Source organism: Halichondria panicea, chromosome 1, assembly GCF_963675165.1.
Source record: "Halichondria panicea chromosome 1, odHalPani1.1, whole genome shotgun sequence".
Taxonomy (NCBI): domain Eukaryota; kingdom Metazoa; phylum Porifera; class Demospongiae; order Suberitida; family Halichondriidae; genus Halichondria; species Halichondria panicea.
In genome coordinates, this window is record NC_087377.1 from 3,766,430 (window position 1) to 3,779,091 (window position 12,662).

General features: G+C 41.3%; 1 protein-coding gene across 1 annotated transcript in view; it reads right to left on the reverse strand.

Annotated features, from left to right (window-relative positions):
- LOC135334147 (uncharacterized) overlaps window positions 1-12,076 on the reverse strand; it is a 28,695-nt gene extending 16,619 nt beyond the window's left edge. The window contains exons 1-25 of the mRNA XM_064529219.1: window positions 11,909-12,076; window positions 10,089-10,883; window positions 9,854-9,974; window positions 9,520-9,737; window positions 9,054-9,347; window positions 8,617-8,925; window positions 8,196-8,525; window positions 7,898-8,040; window positions 7,240-7,569; window positions 6,516-7,033; window positions 6,239-6,435; window positions 5,851-6,053; window positions 5,532-5,763; window positions 5,144-5,257; window positions 4,767-5,012; window positions 4,316-4,587; window positions 4,066-4,165; window positions 3,831-3,986; window positions 3,568-3,684; window positions 3,327-3,449; window positions 3,122-3,247; window positions 2,853-2,966; window positions 2,407-2,550; window positions 741-883; window positions 79-408 (exon numbers count right to left, since the gene is read on the reverse strand). Of these exons, the coding sequence (XP_064385289.1) occupies window positions 79-408; window positions 741-883; window positions 2,407-2,550; window positions 2,853-2,966; window positions 3,122-3,247; window positions 3,327-3,449; window positions 3,568-3,684; window positions 3,831-3,986; window positions 4,066-4,165; window positions 4,316-4,587; window positions 4,767-5,012; window positions 5,144-5,257; window positions 5,532-5,763; window positions 5,851-6,053; window positions 6,239-6,435; window positions 6,516-7,033; window positions 7,240-7,569; window positions 7,898-8,040; window positions 8,196-8,525; window positions 8,617-8,925; window positions 9,054-9,347; window positions 9,520-9,737; window positions 9,854-9,974; window positions 10,089-10,883; window positions 11,909-12,002 (5,769 nt within the window). The 5' untranslated portion in view covers window positions 12,003-12,076. The remainder of the gene's footprint in view (window positions 1-78; window positions 409-740; window positions 884-2,406; window positions 2,551-2,852; window positions 2,967-3,121; window positions 3,248-3,326; window positions 3,450-3,567; window positions 3,685-3,830; window positions 3,987-4,065; window positions 4,166-4,315; window positions 4,588-4,766; window positions 5,013-5,143; window positions 5,258-5,531; window positions 5,764-5,850; window positions 6,054-6,238; window positions 6,436-6,515; window positions 7,034-7,239; window positions 7,570-7,897; window positions 8,041-8,195; window positions 8,526-8,616; window positions 8,926-9,053; window positions 9,348-9,519; window positions 9,738-9,853; window positions 9,975-10,088; window positions 10,884-11,908) is intronic.
- Between the last annotated feature and the right edge of the window lie 586 nt (window positions 12,077-12,662).

Sequence of the window (12,662 nt, forward strand, 5' to 3'; positions counted from 1 at the left end):
CTATAGTATTATAGTTATATGCATGGGCATCCAATATACAGTGACTATAACATGTATGCACACACACACAGCACTCACTCTTCCTCTGTCTATTGCAGTGTGAGGATACGGAGGAACGTTCCTCCAGGAGGCTACTAGCATCCAGGTGGGTTCAAACTTATCATCAAGTTCAACACTGACACGATTTGTGACAAAAGAGCCAACAATATTCATAAAACCATCAGGATCACCGGCACCATATACTCTGTACCCCACATTGGAGGTGGGATCACGACCATCGTGGTCATTCCAGAATGGAGCGAGCAAATTTGATTGGCTGATCCTTGCATCAGATGTAGGGAATCGTTCCAGTGCTGTGAGGAGAGAGAGAGGTGGAGTGCCAACAGTCAGCATGCCATTCGTGCAGATCTGCAGGAGGAAAAACAGTATTACACTCACTCATGAAACTACCGTATAGCGGGTAAGTTTCGTGGGGTAAAAAATTCGTTCAACTCGAGAAACGGTAGTTTTCGTGAGTAAAAATTTCGTTTAGTCTCGTGGCTGCACGGCATTCCTACGTTCAGATAAGCCACGCCTACAATAAACTTTCGTGGAGGTCAGCCTGCCCACGAAAATAACGAATATTTTACCCCACGAAAATTACCCGCTATACGGTATAGATAAAGTGATAGAGCAGTCATTGCCTGTGTTTGTGAGGGGTGTCAACTGAATGACCATGCATTTAAGAATTTTCAACTCACATGAACGTATTGGTGTGTTTCTGCTCCAAAGGGAATTCCAGTGCTCGAGTAAATCCGCTGTGAACATTCATCATCATTATCAAACAATTCCACAGCATCTTCGGGGAAGATAAAAGGAATGAAGTCGACACCTGGCACCAGAGCTGAAAGAGAGACATAATATTAAGGTATGAGTGCATGACGTGTATGACACTATTCCCATGAGCATGAGTCAAATACAGTGGAAGCTAGCTATTATACGACCGATCTTTTAGAAGAAAACGCAAGGTATAGGGTATCAAGGTTTATACTTCAATTCACATTGATCGTGTATGTATTATTAGTATTATTAATGATCCGTTTCTTTCATAGACGACAGACCAACACTTCCGAAACTTCTCAAGTTTAAACTGCCTGACAAGAAAACGAACATTATCACACGAGTTGCCAGAGACTACACACTATTTGGGACACTGTTATTGAACGACGAAGATGGGACAATAGTCGAGATTATTAAGCAATCGAAAATGCACGATTCCGTAGAGATTACCATGGAGATATTCAGACAATGGTTGAGGTTGTACAGTGCTGATTCCGCGCCGTCTTGGCAAATGTTGGTACACGTTTTACGACAATGTAATCTGAACACTGTTGCTAACGACATAGAGTCGATGTACGGCGTGGTGAATGACGAAGACATACAAACAAAAAAACCGACTTCATTAACTAATAATGAGCTCTCTACAAATCCAAGTGAACTGCACCCAATATACTCGTTCAAGGAGCTAAACAAAGCAGTATCTGAAATCGGCAACTGGTATGGACTTTGCAGCAATCTAGACGTGGAACGTGGCCTGTTGTCAGAGTTACAGCATTCAAACGAACACATCTCGATCAAGAAGACACAGTGTTTGGAGGCTTATTATGACCAAGGTGAGGCAACGTGGGAGAGACTGATCACTGCTATAAATGACTATCCCATTCGAAACAGAAGAGTGGCTAAAGAACTAGCAGACAAACATGGAATCGACTTTAAGAATTTGATAAAAGATGAACTATAATTTTTAGCATTCAATTTTTCTATTGATATAATTATATCCCCTATAAGCAAGTCTGTTTTCAGCACACTGACAATTAAGGTGATAGGGTATATAATGGTTTTAATTAATAGCAGGGGATTATGATAATGATAAGCTTGCATGCATGCACATGCATATTAAACAATTTATTCACCTCGTCAAAAATACAACTATGCAATGAATATTTCTTTATGATTACCATAATTATACAAATTATTGTAGCTGGATGCTCTTATATGCATATTAGCTACTATTATGCCAAATATGTCACTATAAATTATTACAACCCCTAAGATAGTCAGAGGATTATACATGTATATCAATTATAGGCAGCAATCATAAGACGCTATCATAAGACAACCACTAATAAAACATGGTTGGTGGTCTACAATAAATTAAAAACCTAAACAGCCGACAATTTGCATCTAATTTTTGCGAAAAAGATCGTAATGTCATATCTATATAGCTAGTACCAGTTGTTTTTTTTTATCTTTTTGTTGCGAGGCCATTAGCAATTACATTTGATGCTCGCTAAACATTTCAGTAATACAGTGCAATTACATCGACTATAGCTCCTAATGTTCTGATACTATTATGGTAACACTTACCAGCTTCACACACTCCCTCCACTAGTAGTGTACCAGCCGGACACTCACAGCTGTAGTTACCCTCAACGTTTACACAAAACATGGAGGGTTCACAAAGGTCAGGGCCAAATATGTCCAAAGCTGCCACCAAACACTCGTTGATATCTGTAAATGGAGAGAGATGATTATTTGGAGCCACTATTGCATAATGCATCGTCGTATGCATGTGTTCAGGTTTTAGCATTGAGTACTTTTACACAACTAAAACTCATCGAAACCTGCAGTAAGTGGCCACCGTTGCATGGGCAGATCAACATGCAGTGGCAGTAATAACGAGGTGACCTGCATGCTATGGAGAGACTTTGAGGCCTATATATATTGACCTGGCTGTATTATATAGGAGGGTGACCTGCATGCTACATACTGTAACTAGAAATGAGATCCGGCTTATTTCTATACCCCCTCACCTATACATCTCCCCCCAGGCAACAGCTGGTATCCCTCACGACACGAGCATTCATAACCTCCCTCCAAGTCAGTGCAGATCTGCTCACACGGATTCTCCTGACATTCGTTGATATCTGTGAGAGGTGGGGATAAGTTTTATGACCGGCAGCCTCGATCAACACAAGAGGGCTACAATGGATACTGATATATCCTCTTACACACAGTTTCAAATTCTGCTCCCAAAAATCATATACAATGCAGAGTCAATTATTCGAATGCTTCAACGTACTTGTGCAATTCATTCCATTGGGCGCCAGTTCGTAACCAGGGAGACAGCCACATGTTTCCACTCCGAATAAACTCACACATGATTGGACACAGCTGTTACTAGCATCACACATCGCTACCGGGTCAACTGTAGAAGAAGTGAAGAAGGAAATAAATTTGGAGAGATTTAAAACCAGTGGGAGTAGTATAATAGTGCATGATTGTACCTTGACAGGTTCTGTTGTCGGTGTTGATGGTGTACCCTTCATTACAGCTGCAATTAAACCCTCCAATAGTGTTGGTGCAGATCTGATGACAACCACCATTGAGCAATGAGCACTCGTCAACGTCTGAAGGAATATGCACGCGGGAAAATTAACACAATCATTATAAGATTTGGGCCAATCTATTTTATAGGCCTTTCAAAGAGCTACAAAATGCAATTTCCGAAATAACTCTTCCACTTACCTCTACATTCTGTTTGGTTGAAGAGCTCGTAACCAGGGTAACAGGCACACTCGAAGCTTCCTGGTTGGTTGACGCACAGATGATCACAGCCATGGGTACTGTTACACTCGTTGATATCTGAGGAGATTGATAGCTTACATAAAGAAATTATGGGTCCTAAAACTAGGAGAATCGCATTATAAATCCTATAATTATAAGTGACAGCTCCCAAAGACATAAATAACATACACATATAGCAAATTGCCTGAGGGGTGATAGCTTACCGGCACACTTTGACCCGTCTCCAAGATACCCTTGAGGGCATGGACCACACATTGCCCCCACTCCTGGAGCAGGGATGTCCACACAATCCACACCCATGAAACAGTCAAAGTTGGCACAGCCGTCAACGTCAGCCTCACAGAAGTCACCCTCCCAACCTGAAGAGTGCCGTACATGCATGACCTGGCTTGCTATAGATATAAGCTATGCATGTTATTGTAACAAGTTACACCATACCTTGAGGGCATACACAGTTGGAGACGACAGTACTGGCACTCTGGTCCACCACTCCCTCCAGTGTGCAGTTGCCATTATTCTCACAAGCACAGATTACAATCTATGGGAAAATATAGTGGAACTAAAGGAGCCTCCATGATCGGAAGAATGCCTCCCTCCAAAATACAGTACTTTCACAATCAGCCATACAATGAAGCCATAATCATCATTTTAGCCTTGTATGCCATAAGGTATATACAAACTATCTTACCTGCACTTCCAGAGTTGACCCAGCATCCAGCTCATCAGTCGCCAAAAACACGAGAGAAAGATCGACAATCGTATCAAGCTGCAACCTGAAGGTGTACTCCACAGTAAAATTTCCATTGGGGGTAGGCAGTAGAGTGGCCCTAGCTGGCAGTCCGTCCACCAGTGTAACGTTGATAATGCCCTTGTCATCAGTCACATTGAACACCAGTACAGCCTCTTCCCCCAGCGTAACATAGAGGCTGTCAGGACCGTTGATCATGGGAGGGAAGTTGGCTGTCGGGGTATAGAGTTGAAAAGTTGCAGTTAATGTTTGTATTGTATAGAGACTGTAGTTGCTACTTCCCTTAGTATGAGCCTCTGCATGCATATAATTAATGTATGGAATATATATAAGAGTATGACCACATAGTAGAGTATTAGTAGATTAACATTGATGCATGTGTATAACGTACCTGCTTGCATCTCATCTTCATCGATTTGGGAAATAATAGTCATGGTTTCAACGCCGATATTGATATCCCCTGTTTCTATGGAGTCAAAAATGCACTCGACATTGTCTCCACACATTTGAAGCACTTCTGCTGATGCATTTGCTACCACTTCATCCAGGTAGGGTGGATCGTGGTCAAGGACAGCAAAGTCTTCAGTAGCCAAGCCCTCAGGGTAAGTGAAGAGAGACTCTGAAGCATTCACTTGCCCTGTGATCACAAACAGTACACAGTCAGTATGTCTTTGATCGATAATTTTGATAATTATACTGGAGGTATACAATACCCAGGATACAAATGAACTATTATGCATATAATTATTCACAAGGTCAATAGCTCACATGACAGTCCCACTTGATGAAGTATCCGAAAGGAGAATTCACTAATAGGCACCATAGTTCCGTTTCGGAATACAACATCATCAGTGACATTACCGTTGTAGTTCCCAACCATTCCTGCATATAAATTTATACTAATGACTGTGACTGTATTTTCGCCAAATTGAACCGTTGTAGTTCCCAACCATTCCACATGTGGAAATCATCAAAATAACTTCCACAGTATATAATTATATCTACCCTTGTACTAAAAAAAACACATTGCAATGTGAAACGTTGCTATAGGATTGTGTAACACAATAATTATAATTATGACAGAGGGAAAAAAAAACTCTCGTGTGCTGTTCAGGTACAACGTCTGATAACCATGTAAGCTATGAATGTTATGTACCTCTAGTTAGTCCACGGAAGGCATCAGGGATGATGACTGTGAAGGTGAGCATGCTCGCAAGGTTCACCATTAATCCCATTCCATTCGGGAACGTGGCTAGAATGGAATTGGAACTGCTTCGAGACACAGAATAGAAATCAGTGGATATAGAAGAGCTGACGTTGACCAGCTGGTCCGTTACATCTTCTCCACTGATTAGGATCTCAAGCTGTCTAGTTGCATTCAGGCGTATCTGTTGGAGATAATAAAAAATTAATACGATTATTTTTAATTCTCCCGCAAAAAACCTTAATATTAATATTCAATTCCCCTCACATACTTCAACAGGAGTGTCCCTGCTCATAGCGAAGGCAAAAGCCGTTAGTTCAGTAGCCAGAGAACCAACAATTGGTTGCATACGAGCTTGCACCCAGAACGTGGTGTTAGCAGTCTCCAACTCCAGTAGAATATACTCTCCCCAACCGTTGAATGTGAACTTAGCTCCATCAAGGTTGGTGAGATGAGGATCACCCGTACAGAAGGCTGTGTGTGTGTGTGTGTATGCATGTGTGTCACTGTGAACAATACAATGGCTGACGCTGAGTCCCCATAACTGTCGAGCTATAGGACTGTCGATAAAAAGTTGTTGATTAAAGTACTGACTAATTTGACGTACCACTGATTAGTTATCTCTATTTATCAGTGACAGAAATGTTTTCAACACTCACTTCTTCTTGGTGGGGAATACGTGGTGCAGGTCACTGGAGGTCGTCTAGTCCTGTACCTGGTTTCAATTTCACCTCCTATGCTGCATATGCTCCGTAAATTGTAATCATTATCAAGGAACTGTCTTGGGAAGAAGCTAGGACTGTACGCCACCACTCCACTGATACCACGGACATTGTTGAGTGATCCACTTCGTCCTCTGCCATGAGAATAGTATAATTAATGCCAAAATAATATGCAACAGCAACTAGTCTATCATAATTATGGTGACTCTCTTACCTATAACAACAGAGAATGGTGTTTGTCTGTGCGAACGATGGAGTCACACAGAACTGGCGAGCATACACAGGGTCCAATGTCAACTCAAACATATCCATAGGACTATAAGCGAAGTCTAATGATGCTTGAGCCAAGTTGCAAGGGCATTCATTCACTACTGTAGTCGCATCGATGACGTCATTATACAAGGTATCGTTGTTGATTATTCTGGCACATTCTGCACGTGCAGATTGCGTGGTATTCACGGATCGACCGACAAAATACGCCTCATTATGAAAACGTGATCCTCTAGCAAGGCTAGAACATCCAATCATCTCGCTCATAGGTAAGTTAGAAATTTGATGATCGTGGAAAGAAGAGAATTCATCGCTGCCGAAAAATGAGGCTGGATTGATGTTGTAGCCGATGGTAGAATAGTCACCATCCTGCGACTGACCCCATTGCAGATCATCACAGTTATATGTGTAGACAACAAACGTTACTACACCATCAGTTATGATAATGGCTTCAAACGAATTCTGGAAATAAAAGAGAAATAATTATAATATTATACTCACATTAGGTAATCTATAATTGTAGTAATAAAGGGCACCTTCTTAAAGTAATTAACTGTCTCCGCGTTAATTTGAACGTCAAAATCAATGCTATAGTATTATAGTTATATGCATGGGCATCCAATATACAGTGACTATATAACATGTATGCACACATACACAGCACTCACTCTTCCTCTGTCTATTGCAGTGTGAGGATACGGAGGAACGTCCCTCCAGGAGGCTACTAGCATCCAGGTGGGTTCAAACTTATCATCAAGTTCAACACTGACACGATTTGTGACAAAAGAGCCAACAATATTCATAAAACCATCAGGATCACCGGCACCATATACTCTGTACCCCACATTGGAGGTGGGATCACGACCATCGTGGTCATTCCAGAATGGAGCGAGCAAATTTGATTGGCTGATCCTTGCATCAGATGTAGGGAATCGTTCCAGTGCTGTGAGGAGAGAGAGAGGTGGAGTGCCAACAGTCAGCATGCCATTCGTGCAGATCTGCAGGAGGAAAAACAGTATTACACTCACTCATGAAACTACCGTATAGCGGGTAAGTTTCGTGGGGTAAAAAATTCGTTCAACTCGAGAAACGGTAGTTTTCGTGAGTAAAAATTTCGTTTAGTCTCGTGGCTGCACGGCATTCCTACGTTCAGATAAGCCACGCCTACAATAAAATTTCGTGGAGGTCAGCCTGCCCACGAAAATAACGAATATTTTACCCCACGAAAATTACCCGCTATACGGTATAGATAAAGTGATAGAGCAGTCATTGCCTGTGTTTGTGAGAGGTGTCAACTAAATGACCATTTAAGAATTTTCAACTCACATGAACGTATTGGTGTGTTTCTGCTCCAAAGGGAATTCCAGTGCTCGAGTAAATCCGCTGTGAACATCCATCATCATTATCAAACAATTCCACAGCATCTTCGGGGAAGATAAAAGGAATGAAGTCGACACCTGGCACCAGAGCTGAAGGAGAGACATAATATTAAGGTATGCCCACAGTGCATGACGTGTATGACACTATTCCCATGAGCATTGAGTCAAATACAGTGGAAGCTAGCTATTATACGACCGACTTTTTAGAAGAAAACGCAAGGTGTAGGGTATCTACACACTTATACCTTTAGTGACAACGTTGATCTTTACGCTGTCGTCGCCATGGACACATGAAACGCTTCCAATAAAATCGCCGAGGAGAATATTTAGAGTGATACTATTCTCGAGTGTAGTGACTATAAACTCCTCATCATTCACATCTGAATTGAACTCAATTTCGTCTTTGGACTCTTGGTTAATTCTCCAGAACAACGTCCCAGCGATGGTCCCAGAATCTGTTCGTGTAGGATTGATATACAACAGACATTCAAACGAGCTGGTTGTATTGACTGTCACCCCATCCATAACTTGCTCACGACTACTGTCTGGCTCAATCGCAAAGAGAGACAACGAATCTATAGCAATCAAGTAAAATCATAGTCAATATAGAATTTGAAATAAATTTATTACCCTGAGGGGATTTCAAACCACTCTATTTTTAATCACCTGACACTCTTCTGAAGGTGGAGCTGCCCGTTGACACAGTGGAATTAAAGTCATCTGGGTCCATGGCCGCACAGATAAACTCAGTCCCCTCTAGCATGCTAATAATGCTTTCGTTTAGCTCAAAATCCAATCTCACAGAGCTGTTGGTGTCATCCAGGTAGGTAGACGTAATGCCTAGAGAGGTGTAATCTCCAGGGAAGAGCACAGGAACATTTGTATTATCAGAGGTACAAGTGAGAGAGGCGGTTGTATCGGGAGTGCCAGAGCTGAGCACAGTCAGGACCGGTGGGTAGATAGTGAGTTCAGGTTCTGTGGGGAAAATGTACTCAATACATGCACAATGAAGTCTAAGATACGTATAAGTTAGATGCTGAGGTTAGCAATCAATATACTTTGAAACGTATTAATATTTTATTGAACTAATATACATAAATTACCGTTGACATTGATAACAAAGCTTGGTTGTAGGAAAAAAGAATCGTATGAGATAACATACTCTCCCTCATAATCAAACCGGGTCCTGTTGATGTGCAGCTCAGAATGGTACAAAAATGGTGTGTTTATTTCGAAACGGTACTCAAAAGCAGCCTGGTCATATGCACTGGCTTGCACAAGGAACCGATCATTGTCAAAAGTGCCAGAAAAGTTTCCATGTGCAAAGCGGAGTACAATATTTTCATATACATCAGCTGTAGCAGAGGCTCCTTGGTAGTAAAATATTTGATAGACATCTGAAATGGAGAGAAAGCCAAAACACAATAATAATAATTCGGTACTATATATAAGCAGCCTTCGGTACTAATATTGGAGGCTGAAACAAACTAACTATAGTACAGACACTGTCGAACAGATCAATAGACAAAGATTATGAGTATATACAATTCTCTGTACTGCTGCACTTACTGGAATGCAGAAGGTGAGGGCTAAAGAAAGTGTCACCCTCTGTCCTGCACGTGTAGTAACCTTGCAGACCAGACTCAGCTAGCCCCCTGGGTGCATTCAAGGTGGTGGAGTTGGGCCAATCATTCTGGATGTAGTTAGGTAGAATAGACACTGCACCATTGTCAATGTTCAGCATGGGGTTCACATGTTGGCTAGTGTCTCTGCTCATACACATCACACTGTAGAGGGGGAAGTGCTATACATAATACGCACATACAAGCAAAACAAATTTCTTATGATGATAATTATTATATTTACTGCTCTATTTATAATCTATGTTTGTCTTGAGCCTAACCTGATGATCCTCTCCCCGATAAAAGATCGAACTGTGAATGGCTGACCAAAAATGAGAGTCATGTCCACAGCCAACCCACCGACATACTCCAGCTGAATGGACACAGTCACTGGGTCTGAATCTGGAGAGAAAGTAATGTAACATCAACTTATATGTTTCCACTGGCCTATAATTATTACGTCCGTAGAGCCGACATACAAAATTTCCATGCATGCATTAGAGGCATTCTGTTCACCTGTGGGGGCTCTCTGGATATTATTGATCTGATAGCCACTATTGGGAGAAACCTCTTCTCCAAAATACGCAGCAGCAAATCCAGATTCAATGACAAGGTAACAGTCTTGATTGTCAAGCCTAGTGCATATTTCTTTGCTCGCAACAACTTCTCGGTCAGAAAGAGTCAGCTGGATAGCTATAGTTGTTGTTAAGCCAGGCGACAGGTTCAGTACTTCACTGTCAGTCATGTTAATAGTGTTGTTTGTATCTCGAAAGGAATCGCGAGAGAGCGATAGCATGTTGGGATCGACGGTAGAAACATCAATTAACGTATTTAAATGAAGAAGAATGATTCCCTCATCGGCCAAATAATCAAGCTCATTAATACCTACGAAGCTATAACGATTCCATATCAAGTCACACTCAACGGTGTCATTTGATTCTATGCGAATGTTGAAAGGAGCTCCAAGCATATCTGCAGTGTACATTTCCAAGGGTATAGTTTCTAAAGTGGTGTCAAGAAACTCGTCTGAAACTAGCCTGAAATAATCTCTAGGATTCATGTCGATCCGAATAGAGTTAACAGCGTCGGAATTGCAGGTACCCGTGTATTCAGCCTGGTATGTTTCATTAGTGTCCCTGTTTTTGAAAATAAGTTGGTTCAAAAAGCATGGCACATCAGACATGCTGCTATCAAATGACTGGTAGTCATCGTAACTCAAAAATGGATTCTCCATCAAGTTGTTAAAGAAGATGTTCATAAAGACATTCTCGTAGCTGTAATGGAATTCCACTCTATCAACTCTAACGGAACCTAGGAAAAAGCACACAATAAATTCAAGCTGTGCATATAGACGCAGTGTGTGTGTGTGTGTGTGTGTGTGTGTGTGTGTGTGTGTGTGTGTGGCAGTGTAAATTATTCATGGAGCTATAATTATATAAAAATTTTGATCGAATTCATAAAATTGAGTGCTAACACAATAGACTGAAGCTGGATATTCATAACTGACACAAACTAAGAAAGTGTTGCTAGCAGTTACGCACACGCCCCTTTTACGAAGGTTGGTATAGATACTGTTAAGTTGATGTATTAAATGCGGTTAACTGCAGTTTTCGTTGCCTGTACCTAACAATGAGAACTGTTCGGAGATAATTTGTTTCTCAAATTGCAAAATAGCAGTTAGTAGTATTACCCCTAACAAAATTACGCATTATGTACCGTATAGCGGGTAATTTTCGGGGGACAAAATATTTGTGGTTCAGCAATATTGAGACATTTTGTGGGTAATATTTTTGTAGTTGCTTAGCTGGCACTGCAGGTAAAGGTAGGCAAGGTCGCTTCATTCGTGGGTAAAATATTCGTGGTCAAGCCTCCAACCACGAAAACCACGAATATTTTGCCCCACAAAAATTACCCGCTATACAGTATTTACAGACATCTCAGACAATGAACATGCAGAACACATGCATGCATATAAGCTTAGACTTAGCTGTAATTATACCCAAACCACATGCAAACGACATGCATGTACGCATGTAAGCTTACACAAACTACAGTAACATCTAAACAACAGCGGTGTGGTGTAGTGTAGTGTTCAGCTGTATACCATATTCCATTCCTAGATCATACTAGTACATGTACTGAATAAGCTACTTGATACAGGAGTCTCAGTTATAATGGACTGATAATTATATTTGACCATGCATGTTATCTTTTTAACAGGATGAGTGTGGCTGTAGGTTATTATGTGTGTTGATCAGTGGCATGCGTGCATGGCTTTAGTCAAAGAAAGGCAATAAATTATTATAAGTGAAGTCTAATAATAACTAGTCACTCACCATCACCCGATCCATCGTTTATAGTCTGCCCAAAGCCTGGACGGGAGAGCCCAATAGCCAACAGAGGCAGAGCCACGGCTATTAGAAGCTTCATTGCAAGAGAAAGCGTCCCAGAGTTTAGCTACAAGCTGCTACGGAAAAAAGAAGCAGAAAAGGGGGAGGGGCCGTAGCGCATGCGCAATAGAAGGTTATTTGTCCCAGCGCCGTAATTATTTGCTTCTCTTCGAGTCTCTGCAACATGACACCAGGGATTACAAAAGAAAGATAGTATCCCTGATGACACATACCATATAGCAGGCAGTAATTTTCGGGGGTCAAAATATTCGTGGTTCAACACTATATAGCTTTTTGACTTTATTAACCACAAAAGAAAGACAATAAAAACATTTAGACAGTATCTTTCAGTTCTTTTCCCAGCATCTCGATATTTAAAAACAGAGAGAGTATGAATTGCACCACAAACACGACTCCCCACACAGTGGGGAACAGCCACGGTATCTCCACACTCACATCAGCTACCTGCGAATTACACCCCAATGCCAACCAGGGGAGACAGAGAATTAAACAGACCACTCGCAAATCCTCTAATTTCCGTCGGGTATACTTCACACATGTACGTTAACAAAAGTGGTATCATAGGAACCATGGAGAAATAGATGAGAGTGATTATGACAGAGGTTGCAACTGCATTGTGAACAAACGCAAACATGAAAAAAGAAGCAGCTGTTAGTATCGAAAAGAAACGCAGAGCATT